The sequence below is a fragment of the Sylvia atricapilla genome, chromosome 4 (genome assembly GCF_009819655.1).
Source record: "Sylvia atricapilla isolate bSylAtr1 chromosome 4, bSylAtr1.pri, whole genome shotgun sequence".
NCBI lineage: Eukaryota > Metazoa > Chordata > Aves > Passeriformes > Sylviidae > Sylvia > Sylvia atricapilla.
In genome coordinates, this window is record NC_089143.1 from 11,116,816 (window position 1) to 11,142,399 (window position 25,584).

Here is a 25,584-nt window from a genome sequence, read left to right on the forward strand (position 1 = left end):
TAATAAAATAAATTGTGAAAGAAATTGAAGCAGCATTTTAATGCTGACCTTAAGAATATATTAAATGTGCTGTAGTATAAAGACATATACTGTATGAATATATTTCAGCTAAGTTTTTTATGGTTGCAATTCTATTAAATTTATTTGCTGCAATGGAATTCATAAAGCGATACTGTATTTTATACTGTTCCCAATGTTAGTAATCGCATTACTAATTAAATCAATGGTAGTTTGAAAGCAAAAATGTTTGAATTGTAGAGCATGAATGGAAAAAAATGTTAAATTTGATTTTATATTTTATATTTAGTGTATCTATGGGTTTATAAGTATGGTTTTTATATCTCAAAGTTTGTTTTTTTACCGTGACGTTCGTCCTAGAATCCTGTAGATTTGCAATATTTTGATTTTGTTTTTTAGGGGCAGAGGGTTTTTTTCTTCATCTGACTCATCCCATTTTCTTTGGTAGCATTTTGTTCCCCCGGTGGCTGAATCATTGTTAGAGCGAGACTGTGACCTTCTTGGGCAGCTGTACTACAAAGACTGCCATAACCTTGATCAGTGGAAAAAAGGCTGGTTTGCTATAGAGAAGTCAAGCCTTTATTTTTGTCTTGAAATGGAGGATGCTGAAGAAGATTCCATATATCTGAGGAGGCTGCAAGAACTGAGTAAGAACATCTAGTATTCAGAAATTATTTTATGGGATTAATTCACTGTTAAGAACATTTCTATTACATTTCAAAATAATAAATATTGGGAAGCTCAGTAACTATTCCGTCACATGTGTCAGATGTTGTTCCAACTCTTATCTAAATATGAAGTTGGTTAATTTCTGTCTTGGGGTTTTTTCCTTACTTTTTGGAACATGCCAGAGAAATTTTAAACAGCTTTAAAATGAATGATGACAATTTTTGTTTCAGCTGCAGCAGTATCTTTCTTACAAGAGTACAGAATTGAATAATAATATATAACCTTTTGGGATTATTGTCTCATAGTTTTGACAGGACAGAAATACTCAGTGCAGAACACATTCTTGAGATGATTGACAGGTCTAGCTTTAAAATACTCAAACATACTGGAAAATTATAATTGTCTCGGAAAACTATTTCACAGACTAATACACTTTTTTACAATACTTAAAATATTATTTACTCAATATCATGATGTAGAGAGATAATATTTCTACAAATGGTCTTCTATGACCAGTTTTATATTATTGTTTGTAATTATGCTTTGAATCCTCTTTTAAGCATATCTGCCCTACTAGTTTTTATATTGAACAAGGCAGTATGTTACATAGAAAAATACATATAATTTGAGGCTTATAATGAAGTAACAAAGAGATGATAATTTAGCTCTGTGGATGATAGTATATAAATGCTGACAGATTGTGGACTGTTTTGCACGAGCTTGTCTAAATGCCATTGGATTTTCTACTGTTTATTTACTGCCACCTTATATTTGGTGTGAATAACACCATGAAGGTGTTTTTTAATCAGGAATGTTTTTATGCCTCTGGGTGTCTTTTAACTTGTGAATACTTTTGATCCTCATTCAGAATTAAAAGATTAGGCAGTAGGAGAACTGTTCCTGATATTTGTTTTGAAGATGCAACTGTAATTGCCTCTGCCAAAATCATAAGAGCATGCAAAATCTGTGTATATTATAACTCATGTATAAAAATGAAACACTTTTGGCTTTCAATTGAGAATTTGTTTTGCTTGGGGTTTTTAATATTAGTTATAATTCTCAGAAATATTATACATCCATACTATTTTCTTTGATTTCTGCTTTCTCCAGAATACATTTGCTCCTCTATTAATACTGATTTGTATAAATGAAACCTGAAAAGTAATGAATCATTTGTGGAAGTATAGTAACTTATCTTCTTGATATTTGACTCAGTAAATATAGGTGAGGCTAGGCTATGTGTGATGCAAAAACATCATATAATGCACAATGTGTTTATTGTGTTTATTAGTATTTAGGACTTTACTTTCTCTGGGAATTAGTTGAAATAAGATGTGGATTATATATGACATGCACTTTGAGAAATTAAGTTTTTGGAATTTCAAATTAGTAAGCAGGTTACTTTTAATTTACTGTATTTAGTATGGTGCATGGTATAGTTGTTTAAGCAGTGCAACTGAAAACTATCTGGATGGATTTGCTGTGTTATGCACAATGTAGATGTTTTACAGGGTGCTTTTTTAAGCAGTGATGACATAAAGCAACATAAAGAAGGGTGACACTGATCTTCATGCTAAACAGATGACTTGCATAATCTTATTGTAAATGTGTGCAGCCACTGAGTGCAAAAAGTAAATGGATTCCAAAATCCAGCTTACTTCTGAATCATTATGTCTTCTACAACTTGCATTTACAAGTGTAATATAATAAAACACTGTAGCATGTTCTCACATTAAAAAGTACATGATAAAACTTTCTTAATAATGTTCAGTGTTAGTTTTTCTTTTAAGTGTAAGTGTGGTGTGGTATTTTGTGGAATTTTATTTCTATTATTGGCAGCATTATTTATTTGCAAAGTTTAAGAATTCCATGCTTCTTTTGCCACTAGAAATAATTTTGAAAAAAACATGCCTATATGTGCATGGATGTATGTGTTTTTATATAAATATGTGTCTGTGAAGGTCAGGTGAATGTGTATTTGTTTTGTTTTCAGCAACCAGTAGCATGGTGCAGAATGGAGAGAGAATAGATGTCCTGCTGCTCGTAGAAAAAGGAAGGTAAGGTTCCTATTTGAAAAAAAATCTTTGAACTCTTTTTATATTGATATCTTAGAATTATCATTGATAAGTTCTGGAGTCTTTTCACTTAGGGTTGCTAGCAAGAGAGTAAATTTGCAGATTTTTTAAAGGACGGAATATCTTTGTGCATAAATACATTTTATGCCTGTGTCACAAAATGTTAACAAGCACTACTTAATTAAAAACAGTTTTCCCACTAAGAAAAGTATTCCCAGATTAGTCTGCCAATTATGATTTCTTCAAAAGGAACTAACTCCTTTTACCCTGTAAAAAAATAGTACCTCTTCTTCGGAGCACTTACTACAAACTTCTTAGTATTTTAATCATTCTTCAGAATTCTGTGTCTCAATCTCCTAGGTCAGGTTTGAGAGGATATGAATGAATCCTCTGGTTAATCTTACTGTAATATCTGGTGTCAGTTAACAATATAGTATCTGGGGAAAAAGCATACTTACCAAACAAACATGATCCGTGTCTGCTTCCAAGTAGGTAATACTCAGTGGAGATGACTGTGTCATATTTATAGTGACAGGGGAGGTTGGAACTAGAGGTGAGGTATGTATTTCTGCCTGAGAAATATGGGTATGAATTCATAGATGAAAGGAAAAATTGTAGAAGATAATTCTTAGTTTTTAATAGGTTGAGGCTTTTTTTTATTTCAAGGATGGGTTATTGGGCACAAGTCTGTTTTAAATGGTGCAGTATTTATAGTCTTTTGAATACAGCCAATAATAGCTTAATAAACGAAGAGTGTTTTTCTCTTTGGCAAACACATAGATACCTTTGACATCTATTCAGAGTTGGAATAGCTTGTCAGAAAGGCATTGTACCTTCTGTTCTGAATTTTAACTCTTTCTAGGATACTGTATAAGTTTCAGAACTGAGTAAGGCTATGTAGGTTAGAGGGAAACACTTTCTTGTCTTTTGGGAGGTGGTTCTGTTTTGTTTTGGGTTTTATTTTTGTTTGTTTTGTTTTGGTTTGTGTTTGTTTTGGGTTTTTTTTTCCCAAAAAACATATTGAAAGATGTAGCATTAAATAAGCTACATACACCAAACAGGGAACTTGAGGTATTCTATTCAGGGTGCAGTCCAAAAGATGGATACAAACCATGCATATAATTTCATAGGTATTAATGCTGAGAAAAACTTTTAGCTCCAGTTCAGGGTTTATTACTTATTTCATTGTAATATTTCTGTCAAGTTCAGGGTAGGTTTTCCCTGAACCATGTTAGTAGTTTAAGGGAAATTCTGAACTATTTGAAAATAATTTCAACAGGGACACTGGCTGATTTAAGGTGGGCATGACTATATTTAATTTTTCTTCAATAAGTATTGCCATAAAGAATTTAAATGCATAGTCTTCACATTATCTTAAACATTGAAAGCCATATGGGTGTCTAGGCTTTTGCATGAAGATTGTTGTTTAGGATATTACTTCAAAACTATCCACGTGTGCAGTGCAGTTGTATGAGATTGCATCATAAAGTGATAAGCAATTTAATGTGTGTGGGCAAAATGATTAAATATAAAATCACCTTTGTCTTTAGACTCAATTACTTTAATTGGAAATAAAGCCAATAATCCTCTTTTTGCTCCTCCAAGGTCTAGATAAATTAATATCCTTGAGATGTCATCAGCATCAACTAAATGAAATGTCAAAGTTTCTAGGTTTACTTATTCTGTCTGTTATTTTATATCTGTGCTTGTCTAATGTCAACTCTGGCACAGAATGATCACTTGGAAGGGATACTACGTAGCTGATGACTTGTTAATTTGTTAGTCATGTAAATGCAGGATAGTTATAAAATAAATAAAAAGTAATATTGAGAGAATTAAGTAAAACAAGTAAGATTTTTCCAGAATTGGGAAAGTTTAGGAGAAAAATGAACCAAATGACCATAAATTAAATCAAGAAAAGCCACCCTCCTTTGCTTTAAAAAAAAACAAAAAAACAACCACCACCACCAACAACAAAAACCAAAAACCCAACAACAACAACAACAACAACAAAAAAAAAACCCCAACAAAATGTGGTCAATATCTTAAAGTGTCTGGCTAAATTTTATTAGAATATATTATGAAAATTCCTTGAGGTATTTTTCTACTGACTTTCTGTTTCTTACAAATACTTACACCTCCTTTTCAAGTCTCAGTCTTTGGGATGATTAATTAGGGAAAGTCACACATTTACATGTATTTTTCTTTCACACCTTTTCTAGGTAGAAGAATGACTTCAGTTGTTACAAATGGACTTTTCACTTAAGAATGATTGCATATGCAAATAAACATTTTCAGAAACTATAAAAATGTCAAGTCTTCCTGCTGAAATTATTCCAGTATAATAAATCTATGAATTCTTGATTCCTAAAAACATAATAGGTTTGAGATACAAAAATTTAACATTAATCTGATAGATATTTACTCAGAAGAAGAATTTACAATTGATTTTGGGCTGTAATGTACGTAATACTTTCTAGCTGGTATAAAACAAGAATTCAGAGACAACACTACCAAAAAAGGCATGTGAGATTTTCCTGAAATGTCTTAGATATTAATACAATGCACTCCTACCTTTTTCTTTTTTGCCCCCTCTTCCTTTACCCTGCTTTCTGCTTGGTACTCTGCTATTCATTTATTCTCTATATGACATGTTCAGCTGATGACGTCTATCAGCTCAGAAATAAGAGGTGGCAATCATACCAAGTAATAACATACAATCAGAGGCTGAACTACACTAAAAGATTTCTGAAACCACAAGACTGCTTCTCTTTTGAAGATTGTTGTCCTTTTTGAAACTCAGTGTAAATTTTCATGATAATTCTAGATGACTTTTAATTCTACATTTTTTTTTCACATCTCAGGCACATTAATGCTTGTGTATCTTTGCTAAAGTGAATTACAGAACACACTCTTTTTTTAGCACCTACTTTTTGTTGAATTTTGTTGCATTCTGGTCTTTATTGGAGCATATTGTTTGGACTGCTAGAACTGTATCTAACTCAGCTGAAAATCTTGACTTCTTCACCACTACACTGTGGTGTATAGTTTTGCACCTAATCAGATGGCCCTTTGCCTCTTCTTGCTTTCCACTTTCATAGTTGAAATATTCTAGTTTTGTAGTTGAAATGCTTCTTGACTTCTTGCTAAAAGTGGCAAACCATTTCAAGGTTTTCTGTGTTTGAGGCGTCCTTCATCACACAGTGGTGTCCTCTGATTTGATCCATATTCAGTTTGGGTTTTTTTTCCCTTGATCTCTGTATTTTTAAAATGCTTGAAGTGACTGGTGATACTTGACCTCCTGTTGCTATCCAAATAGAGGCTGAGTACCATGTTGGTGAAGCAGCTATTCCTGTGTAGTTCAACACAGGCCAACAGAGAGATTGCATGATGAAAAGAAGAAAGTTGTCTGAAAACATCTGTAGTTTTCAAATGTATCTTCTATATGTGGAATTTAATGCAAAATCTCTAATGCTATGCTTTAAAGAAACAGTTGTACAAATAATTCAGTTTCAAACATTTCTTATATTTTCCTGAAGTAATTTAAGCTCTCTCTTAGGTGTCAGTGAATGTTTTCAGACCATAATGTAATCCAGATGGTGCTTTTTTTCCCTGTTATGCTTCTGATGTAGTTAGTTCTTTCTTATTATGGGTAATAAACCTTCCCTACATACTGGCACTATTTCTTTAGGCTGATAGCTCATTCAATGCTTTCTTCTTAACCCTTTGATGATAGCAGTAAGTTTTCTCATAAAATGCTGTTACGGGCACAAAATTCTAAAATCCAGAATTTATATAAACTTAAGAGTCAGATGAAAGGGCATGTGCTTCCAATATGATATGCTAGATGTAGGACCTTTTGAAGGGTCCCTTGAAGAAATATTGCTTAGTTACATTTAGCAGTAATTTTTAATGGAACATCCATGCTTCAGTTGCGATGTGATTTTCCAAAATAATTTCATATAAATATTTACATTCTTAATACCTCTGTTTTCAGGTAAATTATTAGAATCATGTGGGAATTGCCAGAGGGCACTCAGTTGTGCCAATATCTATTTCTCACTCTCCCTGTCCACCTTACCCAAAATCAGCTCGTACCACCTCTTTCCCATTGCACAGCTGTGCAAAAAAAGCTTATAGACATAGCTAAAGCTGGGGGACTTTGCAGCATGGGTTAAAGAGAAGCCTTTGCATTCTTGTGGATGAAGTGTGGTCACGTATGGCTGCTGGGGCAGAAGGATGTGCTGGTAGTCAACAAAAAAGCTGTATAGGTAACAGTAGCTCCCTTAAGAGGGGAGCTACAATGTTAAGACTCATTGATCTGCTGCAGTCACTAGTGCCAATTCAATTCTCTCAATTCACTAAGGCAGAAATCTACATTGGCAGGCCGCCTTGTTTGTTTGAGCACTTAAATTATTAATTTCTTGGCTATGGACTCAATGTGCTTCCCACAATGTAGCAAAAAATTCTGCCGTTTTTCATCATACTGTCACTATTGTGAACTATTTAATATGAAATGTAAGATCTTTATCAGTTTTTAGAACTGAAAATAAGGCACATACATAAACATACTATAGAAGGCAGTGCATTTAAGGAATGCATTTTGTTTGAGTCTGTGGAAAATAGTTGGTACTCTGCATGGTAGGTCTTTTTAAACATTACAGTACAAATACTTTCAAACATGATTACTTCTATTAGCTCTTTAAATTACTCAGTTTTGTGCTACATGGGACATCACTGCTTCAGCCTATGTTTATGCTTAGTCTTAAACCTTGGATTTATAAAACTTTTTATATTTTGATAATGACAATTAGCTCAGTGAGAAATGCATGTATTTCTTACTAATTCTGTCTGAAAACTGTGTGAAAAAGATGAACGTAGTGGTTAAGTCTGCAAAGTTATCTCCATTGCTTCACGAAGTTCAGTAGAAGACTTCTACTGTGCTTGACAAAAGTTCTGCTCTTCTGCTAGAAATTATTTCCCCTTTCCTTTTCACTACTTTCAGGTTCAAGGGGATGAAAAATTAATTTCCAATCAAGGGAAAAAAAAAAAAAAAAAAAAGAAAAGAAAAGAAGCTTGTTAAGTTTGTCCAAGATGGCTAAACTGAGGACTGCTTTAAAAATCTCATTTTTAAATTGTTTTATGTTTTTCTGATTTAAATTTATTCCAAGTGTGCTCTCTCTCAGACAAATACTATTGAGGTTTGAGATGAACTTTTTAATCCACTTCCATGGGAAATTGACTGAAATGTGTCTGGCACTGGTTTAATTTCCTTTTCTCTCTTCTTCGCTTTTGTGGTATTGTAGTGAAAATGCATCTCTGATTTATCCTACTTTTTGATGCCACCACTCTGGAGATTTTTGACTGGGCAAGTATAAATTTTTAAAAAATAATTAGTTGCTTTCTATGAACAATCTAGGTTCCATGATTTAGGCAGCAAGATTTTCACATTGATATTTCTTACCAGCAACTTATCTTTCATGACTGTGTTGGTCCTTTGGGTCTACAACTTAAACAAATTACTCATTTTCTTTGCTAATTATTAAGGAGCCTCTGTAGCTGAATTAAGCTCAACAGCTTCTCAAATTTTAGAAAACAATGAGAACATCATCACTTTGTACTTCTGATATATTTTTTTTAATGTGATGCATTGAGGGGCAGATGGAAAGATCCATAAAATACAAGGTGATCTTTTCCACATAGTTTAGGTATTTCATATATCACAACAATTGATTGACAGGCACATGATTTAGACTTTTGTACATCTATGAAAAATGCTGGTAAGTTTATATGACCTTTGAAGTTCAGTATGGTATTTTTTTCTCTCTTCCTCTGGTATCAATTCATTGATATGCAGCAGAGTTGCCCTTTCTTTGTTTAGATGTAATAATATTTTCACTTTACAGTATGCCGCTTCCTGTATATATAGTAATTCTTTGGATAAAAAATAATCTGTTGAGACTTCCATTTATCCTTTTGCATAATACCATAATGTGAATCCTGCTGTTCTGCAGGGGAAATAAACACATACTAATATGCATATATGTGTACATTTCTCATGTTGGAAAGAACCATAAATCTTTTATAAATCATTGTCCTAACCTCTTCTGATCTGTGCATAATAATAGGAAATGAGTGGAGTATCATGCACTGTCAAGCTTTTTCCTATTCACTTCAAACTTTTTATTTTCCTTATATATGTATGGCAACAGCAATACCAGAAAATGTGGCAGTATGTTCTTTGGAAGGTATTGATTGAGAACTACTTGTTTTGACAAGTCTTAAGGAAACATTTGACAGCATTGAATTAGGCTCACTCATTTTTCTGCAAAAATAGGAGAGCTTTATGCAAATTTATTTTTTTTCTTAGTGGAAGAGAGAGGCTGTGTTTCTGCTATACAGGCATGTGTGGTAGTTAACATGATTTTTGAAGTCATGAAGTATAGACTTCCTAAAAATGTAGTTCAGTGAGATGAAATACTTTAGTGCTTTACTGTCATCTACTCTGCTGCTGAATGGCTCAGTCTATATGGTGGATTTTGAGAAGAGTTCAGATCCCAGCTGTGTGTATGTAATATATTGGCTGCATATCCACTCCCTAGCATGATGGGAATGCTAGAATGGAAACATTTAAAGCATTTAAAAGCAAAATTGAAAGATTTTTCAAAATCTTTCAAAAAGAAATGAAATTAAGTATTCCCTCATCATATAAAATGCTTTCTCCCCTCCAAAAATGAAACTATCAAAATAAATGTATTTTCTATTTTGATGAAAGTGTTTTCATAGAAGTTCAGTAGATCATTTTGACTTTTCCTAATTAGCAAATAAATGGTCATTAGATGAAATTGATCCTTTATCTATCTTTAGTGGAAGATAAGAGAAGGTATGTAGAAAAGTTTGTTTGCTATTTTAGTACTTTAAACAATTGTTTATTACCCACATGCATATGGTTGGACATACCCCCTTAAACTTTTCAATTTTGGTATTTTCTCTTAGAAGCTAGCTTGTGGGGGTGGCACACAGGAGATTACTGCAGCATGCTAAATAAAAGAGTCAGAACAAGGCTGTGCTTTGAGATACAGGCAAAGTCTTGCATTAACTTACTCTGCTTCAACTCGGAGCTTTTTCATGTATGTTCCTTAGCTTTGTGATAGTGGGGGATCATTTTGATACTTGTGTAGGAGAGAAGCTCAGTATGGATCAGCTATTCTATAGAAGAGGTTAGTGGGTGTGGGGGGTGTTAAGAGTGTGAATACAAAAGAAAGGAAAGCTTTTTATATGTGTTTAAATTTTTTTCCTGCTTAGCTGTGGCTCGGACATATGAATGTATAATGTAGGAGCAAGATTGAAAAAGAGTAATTAAAATGTTGGCAGGTTCTTTCAAAGGCTTGTGACAGTGTTTTTGTGGATCTTTCATTTTTTATGGCACTGGTAATACAAATGAATTTGGAAAGAAAAGGTGCTGTAACAATAGACCACCATCACAGCTTTATGTGGTGAAAGGTACCTTGATGTCTTACTCCAAGTATATATATGTATTTTTTTTTTTTCTTTCCTGAACATCTGCTTTGGTGCCATGGTACAATAACATTGGGTTTTTATTTCTTTCCAAGCTAAAAATATTTTTATACTTTTCAGAACACTATACATCCACGGCCATACAAAGCTGGATTTCATGGTCTGGTATACTGCAATTGAAAAAGCAGCAGGTACAGATGGTAATGCATTACAAGATCAGCAGCTCAGCAAAAATGATGTTCCTATTATAGTGAACAGCTGCATAGCGTTTGTAACACAGTATGGTAAGTAGAGTGGATTTTATTCAAGCTAAGATCATTTGTATAATACCTAAGTGCTCCCAGTACCAGATCCTATTAAGTGAGTTTATATATTACTTAAAGTAAAACCATACCCCTCATTAGCCTTGTCATTCTTTAATGAGATGGTGCAACTACCACATATCATAGATGTGCACTACCACATATCTGAAAATGGCCAGTTTGGGGAAATACAACTTGGTAATTGCCATTTATAGACACTTTTCTATTTTTAAATATTGCATTGTTTGTCTTATGAAACTCAGCCTTGGGGTCCACTGCCCCAGTGCAGACAACTCAGCTCAGAAAATAAACTCTGCAAACCTGTAAAAGCTGTGGTCTGAACACATCTTGGAAGTTGGCATTAACTGTGGAGTTGAGTTCAGTCTTAGACTGCTATTTCTCCAGTGAAATAACCTAAGGATGTATTGTGGTTACCATTTATTTAAGTAAAATTTGCCAGCATAATTTTACATGGCATTAGGTTATATGCAGATGATGTTTCCATCCTTTTACTACTGCAAATTCACAGAATCGTGGAATCACTAGGTTGGAAGAGACCTCCAAGACCATTGAATCCTACCCAGTCCTAACACCTCAACTAGACTATGGCACCGAGTTCCACATCCAGTCTTTTTTTAAACACATCCAGGGATGTTGATTCCACCACCTCCCTGGGTAGATCACTTCTGTACTTTATCACTCTTTCCATGAAAATTTTTTTCCTAATTCCCAACCTACATTTCCCTCTCCAAAGCTTAAGGCTCTGTCCTCTCATTCTGTCAGTTGCTGCCTGGAGAATGAGACCAACCCCCAGCTGACTACAGCCACCTTTGTAGAGAGTGATAAGGTCACCTCTCAGTCTCCTTTTCTCCAGGCTAAACAGCCCCAGCTCCCTCAGTCATTCCTCAAAGGATTTGTGTTCCAAGCCCTTCAACAGCCTCGGTGTCTCTGGATGCACTCAAGTGTCTCAACGTCCTTCCTAAACTGAGGGCCCAGAGCTGGACACAGCACTCGAGGTGTGGCCTCACCAGTGCTGAGTACAGGGGCAGAATGAGCTCCCTGCTCCTGCTGGCCACACCATTCCTGATCCAGGCCAGGTGCCATTGGCCCTCTTGGCCACCATGGCACACTGCTGGCTCATGTTCAGCCAGCTGCTGACCAGAATCCCCCAGGTCCCTTTCCTCCTGGGCACTGTCCAGCCACACCAGCCCCAGCCTGTAATGCTGCAGGGGGTTATTATGGCCAAAATGCAGGACTCAGCACTTGGACTGATCAAACTTTATCTTGTTAGACTCTGACCATCCATCCAGCTGTTCCAGATCTCTCTGGAAGGGCATCTTATCTTCCAACAGATGCTCCCAGCTTAGTGTTGTCTGCAAATTTACTGATGAAATGCCCTCATCCACGTCATCAATAAAGATATTAAATAAAGAACTGCCCCCAGCACAGACCCCAGAGGGTCACCACTGGTGACTGGCCCCAGCTGGATGCAGCACCATTCCCTATCACTCTCTGGGCCCAGCCATCCAGCCAGTTCCTAACCCAGCAAAGGGTGCTCCTGTCCAAGCCGTGGGCTGCAGCTTTTCCAGGAGTGCTCTGGGAGACAGTGTCAAAGGCCTTGCTGAAGTCCAAACAGACAACATCCACAGCCCTTCCTGCATCCACCAGGCAGTCACCTGGTCATAAAAGGAGACCAGGTTGGTCAAACATGACCTACCTCTCCTAAATCCGTGCTGGCTGGGCCTGAGCCCCTGGCCATCCTGTAGGTGCTGCGTGATGACACTCAGTACAAACTGTTCCATTATCTTTCCAGGTACTGAGGTCAGGCTAACTGGCCTATAATTACCAGCATGGTCCTTCATGTTCTACCATTCTTGTGAATGGTATCATTCACGATTTTTTTTTTTTGGTGAGATTGCTATATGTGTATCGATCCTGTACAAATCTGTCTTTGGTATAAATGTGCCTGTAACCTCTGTCAGTATGAGAGTACTTGAATGCTATTTGAGTCATTGAAGTTTAACTAAATTACCTTTGGATATGGCAACACTGCGTTATTTTAAATAGTGGTATTGGGGTTACACCTAGTGCATAAAATAAGAAAAGAAGTTTTTGCTAAATTATTTTTAATCATTTGCAATAGAAATAATTCCAAGTATAATTTACACCATTTAATTCACTAAATTGTTAAAGCAGAGTAATTTTGTCTGCTACTTAGAACATTTTGTGTAGTCTCCATTAAAATTCAATTTCCTAATGTCTTTTAAATAAATTAAATCATTATCAAAAATATGCTTTTCAGGATCAGCAATAGTAGCTGTTAAAATGATCAGTTGAAAGCTGAAGGAATTATTTGTGTGCATTGCTTGCATGCAAACATCTTTTGTATCATGGCTGTAAAGATTTTGTCTTTAGCTGTAGTCTACAGAAGACAGATGCTGTTGTGGTTCGGGGCTGTTCCTGACAGAAACACCACAAAGGCTGTACCAAATGGAAGTGCTTTTGGGCATTACAGGAAAGGTGAACTGTGAAAACATTAGACTTGATTTCACAGGTTTGAGAGAGTATTTAATTTGACAGGTATATAAGAAAAGAATGATTTTGCATAAAGTACCATCTTCTTTTAGATATGTGGATGCAGAAATCACCTCTACAAAGATAAATAGCACTGTGCATCTATGCCAAACATACTCAAGTTATAAAAAATAAAAATTTTATCTAGAATAACATATGCAGTGATTGGAGGTAGTCATGACTTTGTTTTAAACTATACATTTTCTTTTTAAGTTGACTTGGGTGGTTTTTGTTTTTACATATAAGAATAGTAGCTGACCAATGTCTTACATGAGAAAAATCAGAAAAAAAGGTATTTTCTACTAATTTTGAGGCTTTTAAGAATAAAAATATTTCAGGGTGGATGAATACAATAATACATCGAGTCTTACACTGAGTTCATCTGTAGAGTAATAAAATAAGAGTTTTCTCATGAAAGCAGCTGTGTTTTATGTGTAATATAATACCTGTCATCAAAACTTCTTCTCCTGACTGTACCTTTTGAAAGAACTATTTCAGGAAGTTCTGAAGAGATGTGGGGTTTTGAAATGCCTTTAAAATACTCTTGAAATAGTCATCCTAGTCTTGCTTACTATTGTGATGAGTATTTTTGCAAAGAGGTCTAGTTGGGTTTAGCAAGACTTGGCAGTGTTTTTACTAACAAAATGGGTATGTGTAAAAGATAAAGATTTTGTTAGGAAATTCATTGTGTTTGGCAGTCACATAGGATTTTCATATAATGATGTCTGGAATTTTTAAAAGAATTGTTAGTTTTACATTCATTTATTTTTCTGCCTTAGGTTTAGGTAGCAAGCAAATCTACCTTAAAAATGGTGATTCTTCCAATGTGGCTGAACTGCTGGAAAGCTTCAAAAAAGATGCAAGAAGTGTTAAATTAAGAGCAGGAAAACATCAACTTGAAGATGTGACTGATGTACTGAAAAGTTTTCTTTCTCAGATAGATGATGCACTTCTCACTAAAGAACTTTATCCATTCTGGATCTCTGCATTAGGTAATGTATTCAATGACATTCAATACAATAAAGGTTACATGTACATTTTCAGTATCAAATTTGAGGGGGTTGTTAATTTACTTACCCTGTGCCAACCTTTGTTATTTCATAACTGTCATAACTGACAAAACAATCTAGTCAGGAAAAAATATTTGGGACAGGGCTGCAATAGACTCATCAGAGTCAGAGACGATTTTTGCAATGTTCTTTTAAAATTTTAGTTTCTATATTGCAGTATTTGCAAGCTGCAAGAAACAAGGGGTTTCCCTGCCAAACTATGCTATGGAATTGCAAGCACAGCAGTAAGAGATACATAGGAAATGCTGACAGAACATTAATTCCTATCTTAATGCATTGGGGTCATATAGGCATATTTACAGTGTGACACGTTTTGTCTTTTAAAAGAGATATTAAAAACATATTCCTTTCTAATTTTAGTCAAGTTCAAATATATGGCTGTTGCTTTAATATGAGCCACTAGACTTTCAGGAAATTAAAATATTATCAATATTGCACATTTTCGACCTTTAAACTCAGTTTCCAAAACTAGAGGAAAAACTACTGTGAGTTTATTCACTTTCCACATGATTAATCTCATCAGAAACCAGAAAAGGTTCTGAGGCAGTTTAGATTTAACTCATCTCTTTTTAATGGTGTTACAATGATTCCTCTTCTGATATGTACTCATGGCTACAATTCTCCCTCAGCTTTACAACAGAGAATCCTGTCCTCTTAAGTGGTATAGAAGGTATTTCTAGGAAGACTAAAAAATTTAAGAAAATAGATTAGAAAATCCTTAAACTGTTGTTTTATTATTTATTTTTTCTTCCAATTACCAAAGAACCCAAAACATAGTTGGTAGTTAGTGGAGAGCACCATCAGTCAGACAGAAGAGTTCTCTGCTTTCTTTCCAGAAACTTGAGAGAAGCAAGGGACTGAGAGGGAAAAGCTAACTGACTAAATCCCATCTACATTAACTTTGCTTATGCCCTGAGCATAAGGGGGCATAAGCAGCACAGGGAGGCAGACTTGAGAGCTGTGCTTGTGTTTCAGATACTGTCGTTCCCAAAACTGGAATTCCTGCCATTGGCCTTGCCATCGTTCAGCTATATGTAACTTGGTACAACTTATTTACCAGCCTTGCTCTCCTCTAATCAGTTGTATATATACTTAGATCCTTAAACTGCTCTGTGCCTTCAGACACTTTTCCAGTAAATATTTAAAATTTGAAAAGCTCTTTTCCTTTCTCATTGCTGGGAACTCTTAGAACTACATTAACACTTGTGTATATGCAGTTGCAATCACACATGTACATGCACAAACTACAGATTAAATATGCTTTTAGAGAAAGTGCAATTGCTGTTCTGGGCTTTAGTCTTAAGTGGTGGCAAGTGGTGCTTGAACATAGAACTGTCTCTCTTTATTGTTGTTTCTGGTTTACAATAATAGACATTTCTGATAGTATATTGCCAGCATTGCCTTTATGAAGAAGTGGTTGATTTGTTAAATAGTAATTTTAAAAGACTAGATGATGCTGATATAGTTAATGAGAGCTGCTGTTGGTTATTAGTGTGCATTGTTATTAATGTTCAATGATTATTATTTTCTGGCAGATACACAGAATGAAAAACAACGTGTGAGGAAGTACAGAGCTTTTATTCAGAGTCTTCCATCAGTCAATAGAGCAACCTTGGCTGCTATAATTGAACATCTTTACAGGTCATTGCAAATAATGTGTTGTAGCAGAGAAATTCTTATAACGTGTTCTCAGTATAAGTCTAAAATATATAAAATGTGGCTTGTTTCATTAACTAGTAATCACAAAAGCTTATCTAGTTACAGCAATTAATTACATTTGATTTCCTTTAATTGATAATGTGTTTTTTCTTTGGTTGTATTTTTAGCAGTAGGTATCTATAAAAATCAATGGATTGGAGCAGACTTACAGGGAGAGAGGGCTGCCAGTAGGGTAGTAGCAGTATCAGTCCAAGTAGGGTAATTTTTGATGTAGCTTCTTTATGCAATTTCATTTTACTCCAGTCTGCTAGTCTTCCAGAGGATTGTTGCAAATGGTTCTTGAAATTAAAATATTTTTTTCAGTGAAAATATCCTTCTCCACAAGCTGTTTTGCACATAATAACTTTGAGAATTACCTACCCCTTCTGTTTTTCATCAGTGCTTCATTTTACAACTGAGGCAGTGCTAGAGAATATCCAAAATAAAAAATCGTTTAAGCACCAAAGGTCATGACTTATTACGAGATCAAAGAAGGGGCAGAAAATGTGTAAAAAATATGTGATAGGATGATTCTGAGTTGTCACGGTTAAATACTACTGGTCTATATTATATCATCCATCAAACAAGTCAAATGATATTTCTGGTTAAATGGCAGTGAGTATAGAATATGTCTCTTTACAGGATGTTGTGTTCAGAAATTATGTTACGTAGCAAGGTGCATAGGAGATGCAATTTAAAAATATTTATGTGATTGGTGCCATTATTTGGATGAAGATTGTGCTACATATTGTGTTTAAGAACTTTCTACACATATCCAGTTAGAGATATTAACATGATGTTGCATCTGTTCTGAAAGTAGTGTGAATTCATGCATTTGACAGCCAAAATTCAGTTTAAAGTGTTTGCCTCTAAAAGACAGCATGTTATTGAACAATATCTGAACAACAGAAAAGTTCTGATATGAAAACTTTACCCTAGGGATAGGAACTAAAAAGGACCTAATTTCTTTCCACATTTGTTTGACCTTGGATCTCAAGTTTTTGGGATATACTTACATTACATAATATAGTGAAACTGTATTTAGCATTGGATTGACCTCACCTGGAGCACCCTGTGCAGTTCTGGGGTCTGCAATTTAAGGATGTTAAGGTGTTTGAATGCAAGAGGAAGGCAAGAATGCTGGAAGAAATCCCCTGTGGGGAGTGACTGAGGACTCTGGGCTTTTCTGCTTCAGAGAAAAGGAGGCTGAGGTGTGACCTTATTGCTCTGTAGAGATTTCTGAGGAGGGGAAGGGGAGAGGGAGGCACTGAGCTCTTCTCCCTGGTACCTGGTGGGAGGGTGCCTGGAATTGGTTCACAACTGCATCCAGAGAAGAACCAACTTGTCCCTAGGGAGCATTTCCTTACTAAAAGAGTGGTCAAACATTGTAACAGCCTTTTTAGAGGGATGGTGGATGACCCAAGCCTGTCAATGCTGTTGGACAGTGCCCTTAGCTACGTGCCTTAGCTTTTGGTCTGCCCTTAAGCAATTCAGCAGTTGGACTAGATGATCATTATAGGTGCCTTCTAACTCAAGTATTCTATTCTGGTTTTATTGTTTTCTATTCTAAATAGTTTTGATATTACTTGAAATGAAGCTAGAAAGTTTTCATTTCTGTAATGAGAAATAAAGAATGTAAGGAAATATTAAATAAGTAATAGTATATGTTTTCATTGCATTTAATGTAGTTACCTTTTTTGAAGTGCTCTGCATATTTTGTAAAGGAGTAGCAGACAATCGAAGGAACAATGAAACTGTCTAAATATGTTTATTTTTCCTTTTACAGGGTGCAGAAATGTTCTGAAATTAACCAAATGAACCCTCACAATTTAGCCATGGTGTTTTCCTCGTGCTTATTTCAAACTAAAGGCCAAACCAGTGAAGAAGTCAATGTAATAGAAGATCTAATTAAAAATTATGTGCAACTTTTTCATGTAGGTATCTTTATATGTATCCTAACTACTCAGATGTTAGAGATTCAAAAATATAAAAATCTGCTTAAAGATGATCTTCCTACTGGTTCAATGATCTGAGGATTTACAGAGTTTCTGAACTCTAATTCAGTGTATGTTTTTCTTGTCCTGCTTTAAATTTTATTTCCCAGTTTTAGTTTAACCTGTGTAGGAAAGACTGTTTATGGAATGATGTAGCTTACTGTTTTCCAAAATTATGCTCATTCTCCCTGCCATCAAAAGCTTACTAAATTTAAGAAAATTTTATGATTATGACTATTAAAAATAATGCTTCTGATGAAAATTTATGGGACTGATCAGAACTGAAGCATGGAAGGACTTTGTGTTCTTACTCTCTGAGCTGTGACTACAATTTGTTTTGTTCCTTAGACCCAGAAATAATGTTAAATCCAGTTGGGTAGAAAAGCTACAACTAGCAGCAATTCATATAAGCCATTTTGATTGGGAGTTGACTGTGCCACTATAACATTGTTTTGCAGTTTTTCATTGATTCCTCTCTGTTTCGATATGTTTTCCATGAAGTTTATGACACTTAATCCCACCAATGAAGAGCTGTTTCTGATTGCTAGAATATTTTGCATACCTGCTTTCGTGAGAACATGATTGACAGTATTGGCAATTGTTACAATAATGATTATTAATCTCTACAAAATTATTTATTTATACAGATAAATGAAGACCAAGTCAAACAAATGGACATAGAGAACAGTTTTATTACAAGGTGGAAAGACACTCAGGTAAGTGTCCAGTTAGGCATGAATAAAAAGGAGTGAGGCCTTAACATCTCTATCCTTAGGTGTGAGTGCTCTTCTGTTTACCACTGAGGCAGCATCACCCCAGGCACTGCAGTTGCTAGGTCATGCTTGAACCAGGTGCAAGATAAAGTGGCTCAGCTCACAGTCTTGCTCAACCACCCTCATCAGTTCTCCACAGCAGTTTTCCACAGGCTTCCAGTTACAGTGAAAACCAATGATGTGCTGCAATTGAGTGATGTATCAGCAGCTCTGTAATCATATAAGTGTCATGGGTAATAGGCAACTTAGGCCTCAAGCAGCTGCAATTAAGAATTGTAAAAATTCTTTACATTTGACAACTGATAGTCTGACATCATTGCATCAAAATGCGTGCATGTATGTGGGAAAATCAGTGATGTAGATACTTAATACCTTGGAATATATAGGTTGCCACAGTACTATTATCTCTGGTGATGCAGAATGTTCAGAGAACAACTGAACTGAATTTCTGCTGAATTACTCAAAGTTCACATGTCTGAAATGTCACTAAGTTCTGTTCCAGGTGGCACTTCATTAGTTGCTTTTCATTTTCTGTCCACCATATACTTATGCCAGCTGTTGCAGTAATTTACATCACATTTTCTCTCCATACGGTTGTTTGTATGAGCCCAGTGGAAATCATGTGTCAGCTTCATTCTTATTTCCAACCTTTTTCTGTAATATCATCTGAAAAGCAAATTTTATAACTAAATGAGCTTTTTTGAGTCTGTGCCACTATAATTAAGCAGCTTTCTTCAAAGTAGCTTTGTAATGTTTTTCCTCAGAAATGTTTCCATTAGTTTTCTATTCTCAAAGGCTAAAGTTACTTAAAAGTTGCTGGTTTTCAGAATATTAATGTTCTTTAAAATTCAGCACTGCCAGTTATTTTTCTATAGAAATGTAATCTTAGCTTCTGGAAATCGGTCCAAATGTATCCTAAAGCTCAGATTCTTCTATATATGTGGGGGTGTGTGTATATATATGTTTCAAAATACTTTTCTTAACCTTTTCCTCTGTTTGTAGTGATATATAAATAAGTAGCATCACTATCAATGCCATTCTAAAAAATGAACACACAAATTGTTATCTTTGTGTTAATTTGATTATTAATTCTTTATATTTACCTATTGATAGAATGGTACACCTTCTGATAAGTTCCTGTTTCTGCCTTAATTTTTCTTCCTGTGCTCTGATCATCACTTATTTTTTAGGAAACAGTTTTTGGTGCTGGACTGAGATGAATTGCAATCTTTTAAAGATGCTTATGACTATACTAAAAGGGAATTAGAGCAGGCAAAATGTGAGACATTTTTAACTTTAGAAAAATAAAGCAATTTCTCATCCATGAAGATAATTTTATTGCCATAGATGAGCAAACCTAGTTAAAATGGAAAATGTTACATCCCTTCTCATAAATCATACATTTCCTTGTGGTCATAAAATGTTGGATTTATTGCCTTTCTAATTTCTTTCTGAGATTTATATTGTTAGACATTTTTAAATAACATTTGTTAGTATTGAGTATATAAAACTATTATATGTCATAAATTTGCTTTATCTGATTATTCCACATTAGCATTATGTTGTGTAAAGTTTATCCTTCACTCCAACAAATCTGAAGAGCTATATTTAACAGAGGTTGATATCAAGAGCATTTGTTTTAATTCCTTCTTTAATTAGGTCATGACAAGTTTTCATTGTGATTAAGAATCATACAGCATTTGTAGTAATGAATTTTTTATTTTCTTGATATGTATACATATGGCTACGTGGCTGAAATAGTCTGTTATTTGTAAATTTTAATCTCACTTTTAGCTAAGTAATTTTGGGGTTACAGTCCTTTTTCATTGTTTTAAATTCTGTTTATCTGTTTTGTTTCTGAAGTGAGCCTGACTAACCTCCAAATCACAGTTAGGCTTCTGGCAGTTTAAGATACTGAGATACACTCATGTCTTAGACTTTGTAGTCTTAAATATAAGTTTAAAATTTCCACTTGTGTCACCCTTAGTTTTTCTGCTCTTGAAAGTGTATTTGTACATTAATAGTAATTTTGTTTGACATGATTCTGTTGGATTTGTTCAGGGTTTGGATTTTTCTCCTGAATCAGTGAATAGGTATTTTTTTCCTTACACTAGTTAAATAATTACACTTTCCTTATTTAAAATGTTATTTTTCAACAATTAAATGTTTTTTAATTCTTTCTTTTTAGGTTTCCCAGGCTGGAGATTTGCTTATTGAAGTTTATGTGGAAAGAAAGGAGCCAGACTGTAGTATTATAATCAGGGTTAGTGTATAAAAATGATACAGTATTTTATGAAGCTGTTTTTCTTGAAGTATATCACATTATTTTTAATACTTTTTTGTATAAGTACATAACGAAAGTATGCATTTATGTTTATCACTATTCTTTTAAATATTTTATTTTAGAATTTGCTGTGTAAGAACTGATTATTATGCATTTTTGCATTAAGAAAAATTTTAAGAAAAATGGTACAATTTTAAAGTACCATTATTTACTTACATGATTTAGTTTTTCTGTAGTGTACAACAGTATAAATTCTCACAACTCCACATGTGCAACACGAGCATTAACAAGCACACAATGAATGTTGGTTTTATTTAATAGTTCAGGCCATCAAAATTACTTTCCTCCTTTCTTTTTGTCTGTGGCTTTCTTCTTTGAGTGTTAAGAAACCAAATCCTGTTACTAACTATAATAGAGAGTTTTGAGCTTTTCATTTAATAGTGTAAACACTTGCATCTCCATGTAATAGTGTTCTGTTATTTCTTATTACACATCTCTTGTTTTGTTTCCTTTTTTTGTCCTGTTCAACATATGACTCTCAAACAGTTTTGTTTGTACAAATATAGAGTATGTGGTATACATAAATAGACATATGCTCACAAGACAAGCTTTTTAAAATAGGAATTAAAATGGGGATATGCATTGCTAAGATGAAAATATGGTGCTTCTCCAATATTTATCTTCCCACACCGAAGAAAATATATCAAAGCTTTTTTTGCCCAGTTTTTCTGGGGTAGAGAAAAGGAATTTAAAGCTACCAAGTTAACAGTCATCTTAAAAATATAACTTTAATCTCATAAAAATATAACTTTAATCAAAATAAGGAAAGCCTGCTGTAATCTGATAGATAATTTGTGGGTTTCCAGCTCATATATTAACTTTTTTTTTTTTTTTTGTTTTACACCAAAAAAATATCTCAGAAATCAGTAGCTGAAATGTATTATAACTGACTCAATTTGTATTACAGGTATCACCTTTGATGGAAGCAGAGGAATTAACTAATGATGTTTTAGGAATCAAAAACATTATTCCCAGCAAAGATGATATCTGGGCTGCTTTTGAAGTACTTGAAAATGGAGAATTAGGTTAGTGATACTTAAATTTATGCATGTCAATTTGCTTTTATTATTTTAATTTTTCAATACTTAATATCATCAAAAGCTTAGTTAAAGACTTTATGGAAACAAAAAATAGCCTTCATGCCAATGTTTTACATTTGGTTGTTGTGACATTTGCATGACTTCTTTCTTCCTTTTGCCAGAAATGATGTGATGAGTTGTTGTAAACTGCCTATAAATTAGGGGGTGAGAAGATGTTCTTTATATTATAGTGCTTTGCAGTTCATTAATCATCAGCTATTGAAAAGTAGGTCTTACCAATAAGTCTTAGAGGAAAACCCTATTTTCATAAGAATGTCAGCACTTGATTTTATAAGCAATAATGCTTTTCTAAAGATTAAATGAGAAAATATGTTATACTTAGGAGAAAGAATCTTTTCTATTCTGTTTATTCAAATATTTAATGTACATTGGTGAAAAAAGGAGGCATAAAGTGTGTGATTCTTTACACACTTTAAAGTGTGTTTTGCCAAGTGGCATTATGGTGCATCTAGCAGAATCATGAAAATTTTCTTTGAAATATGGTTCTGCTGCCAACAAAAGCAAATGTCACATGGCCAAAATATTCATGAATAGTAAAGACGTTTTAACATTGGGAATACTTTATACATGCTGGAGCATGTTTAAAATGCTGAAGAATTTTATTGTTAGAGGTTCCTAAAATAACATAAAGTAATAGAGAATTTTTTTAATTAAAAATATATTGATGAATATTCTTAAGGTAATCTTAGGGAATTTTTTAAGAATATAAGGGGACAGAAATATGCAACATCTATTTGCATTTCCTAGTAAGTTGCTGCTCTTAACTATTCTTGTCTTACAGAAGACTGTGGACTTGTTTATTTCTATAGTAAAGATATCTATTTTAAAGTCAAGAAAAAAATAAGAAAGTGGACAAAATAAGATTACTAAATATTATTCTTATATGTTCTGATTAGTTTTGTTGTACTTGATTTTCAGAGGTGCTTACAATAATTCCTTCAGTTTTACTAATATTACTTATGTACTCAGTCTTGAGCCTGGCAGTATAAAAAACTAGAATGGAAATGTATTCTCCCTTTCAACTTAAAATAAATTTTCCTAGCCCTCTTCACATTTTACATCTTACAGATGATGATTTATAGAGTTGTAGTACAGTGTTCATTTCCAGATTCATAGGTGTGAGTGACAACTGACAAGAAATGTTAGTATCTTTAAAACACCTTTTGAAGAGTCCTGATAATTCCTACAAGTGCAATACAAATCACATTTCTTTAAAATGGAAAAATAATAAATGGAAAATGGAATAAATAATAAATAAATAATGGAAAAAATTGGATTTTATTTTCCTAAAGTTGATATATGACACTTACAGGAACATGAAATTAAACCAGATATGGCCAAAAGCATAAAAGTACATTAACAGATAGACCTCACAACAGCTTCTTGAGGTATTTAGGTGCAACAACTAATATCTTAGTGGAGTTTCTAAATGTTGTCTGAGCTAATGGCTATGGAAGGCAAACAAAATTAAGCTAAGAGTGAGACACTACAAGCCCTACATAACACAGTAAATATGGGCAAGACATTAGAGTGTATCCTACTGAAAGAAGAATTTCCAACAGGAAGTGGAAATGGCACACCAATGTTTTAAATCCAAAACAACCAACAAAATAGTAAACCAAATTAAGTCCTAATTCATCACCTGACTCCTGTTAGTAAAGACTGTGTTGATGAAATATCTTCTTCATGGATCCCTTTCTGGAAAGAATTAGTGCATAAGAACAAATGAATTACTGTTTCAAAAATAAAAATAATGTTGTGGTAAAGAGACAGGTAGAGTCTGTGATCCTATGGCTGAACCTAACAGGTTTGCAGAGGGTAGGAATACAGAGAAAATTAGTTCTATCAAGTCTTTGGTTCAAAAGTGACACTCAAGAACTAAAAGCCTACTCGAGTCTTCGCTACTGCAAGTTGATTCCACTACTGTCATGTGACAAACACCATCTGAGGCATTTACAAATTAGTTGAGATTCTGACACATGATGACAAAAAAAGGCTTGCATATTTGTTTCAAATGTACATCAGTAATCACAGTGTCTTTCTGATAAAAATTAATTTTCTGCTTTTTTTTCCTGCTGTCATCTGCTACCTGTCCAGTGCATGGTGGAATTCTGCTTGTTGTACTCAACCCTGAATTTTTTCACTCTTTAAGGTTTTATTTTACTTTTTATTTTATAGTGTCAGGAAAACAACCCCGGAGAAGGCAAGAAAATTAGAATCCTATTTTCTAGAAATTAATTTTCTACTAATAGTTAATGTTGTTTAGAGTGAAAATGACTGGTTTAGGATATTTACTAGTATATGATGACCTAAGTGAAAGAAAGGGTAATTGGATGTATATGTTGACTGCTTGCTGTTCAAAATATTAGAATTGCAATATTAAAAAATCAGCTAAATTATTTGCATATAGAAAAGTTGCAATAATTGATGATTTTATCAAACCTAATGCAGAGTATTTAATACCATATGCTTTTACAAAATAAGGTGTATATAATTTTTTTAATAATATGTGATTTGATGGATAGTTTGTAAATGAGGTGTGTTGCCAGTAAAATAGCTAATGGTTTTCAGCATGATGATTTATGTACCATGTAATCCATGATGACAGATGGTCTTAAGTGTAACTATAAATAAAACAGCAAGTGTTTACTGTGGGAGTGCTGGTGTTCTAGGAAGATGTGGTGATTTTCCAGTCTCCTGCCTTTGATTTGCAATGTTCTTCTCCTTAAAGTGGATTTTCTCTCTTGTACAAATGCATCAAGTGTTTTAAGCTTTATCACCTCAGAGTCCACAGTTTCCCAAAAATTTAGAAGTTTAACCATTTAAAACAAAAAAGCCAGAAGAAGTTATGTTAATAAAGTAGGGCTGGAGCTGCTTTCTACAGAATGGTATTCTTGTTAGGCTACTTTGGTGTCATGTCTAAATAATGAAATATTTATATGGGTGGTATCACAGCTCTACAAGTAGCGTAGGTATTTTTGCATCTCGAATTAGCAGTGTTTTTTCCTGTCGCTTAAGTGTATTATTTGTGGCTGCTGCTTTCTGAGGCTCTAGTGTTCAGGTGTTCTAGAAAATACGTTCTGCTAGACTGTAGTGCTGGAGAGTCCCAAAGCAGCTGTTGACATTTCATATTCATCCACCATAGCAGGAGTGAAAAATGAGATTATGGCTGTGTACTTTGCCCTTCAGTACTCAAGAGATATGGCTAGACTGTGACCCAACATGACAGTGTCACAGAGGTGTGACTTTTCAGGACCCATACCCAGCTCTTCTCAAGGGCTGACCCACATAAATTGGTACGCAAATGCAAACATAGGTATTTTGGAAAAATCTCTCTTTGGAGATAAAATGGCATTTAAACCCACAAAGCCATTGTTAAGGCTTTTGTGAGTTCATGAATTGCAGCAGGTGCTTGCTGCTGAGCAGGTGAAAGCCTTCAGGGATGTGAA

General features: G+C 34.3%; 1 protein-coding gene across 1 annotated transcript in view; it reads left to right on the top strand.

The window, feature by feature from the left end:
• Nucleotides 1–25,584, top strand: part of ARAP2 (ArfGAP with RhoGAP domain, ankyrin repeat and PH domain 2) — a 116,540-nt gene that overhangs the window by 70,167 nt on the left and 20,789 nt on the right. Inside the window, 9 exon segments of the mRNA XM_066317139.1 lie at nucleotides 467–665; nucleotides 2,681–2,744; nucleotides 10,401–10,564; nucleotides 13,936–14,148; nucleotides 15,762–15,867; nucleotides 17,711–17,858; nucleotides 18,566–18,634; nucleotides 20,880–20,954; nucleotides 21,943–22,060. Of these exon segments, the coding sequence (XP_066173236.1) occupies nucleotides 467–665; nucleotides 2,681–2,744; nucleotides 10,401–10,564; nucleotides 13,936–14,148; nucleotides 15,762–15,867; nucleotides 17,711–17,858; nucleotides 18,566–18,634; nucleotides 20,880–20,954; nucleotides 21,943–22,060 (1,156 nt within the window).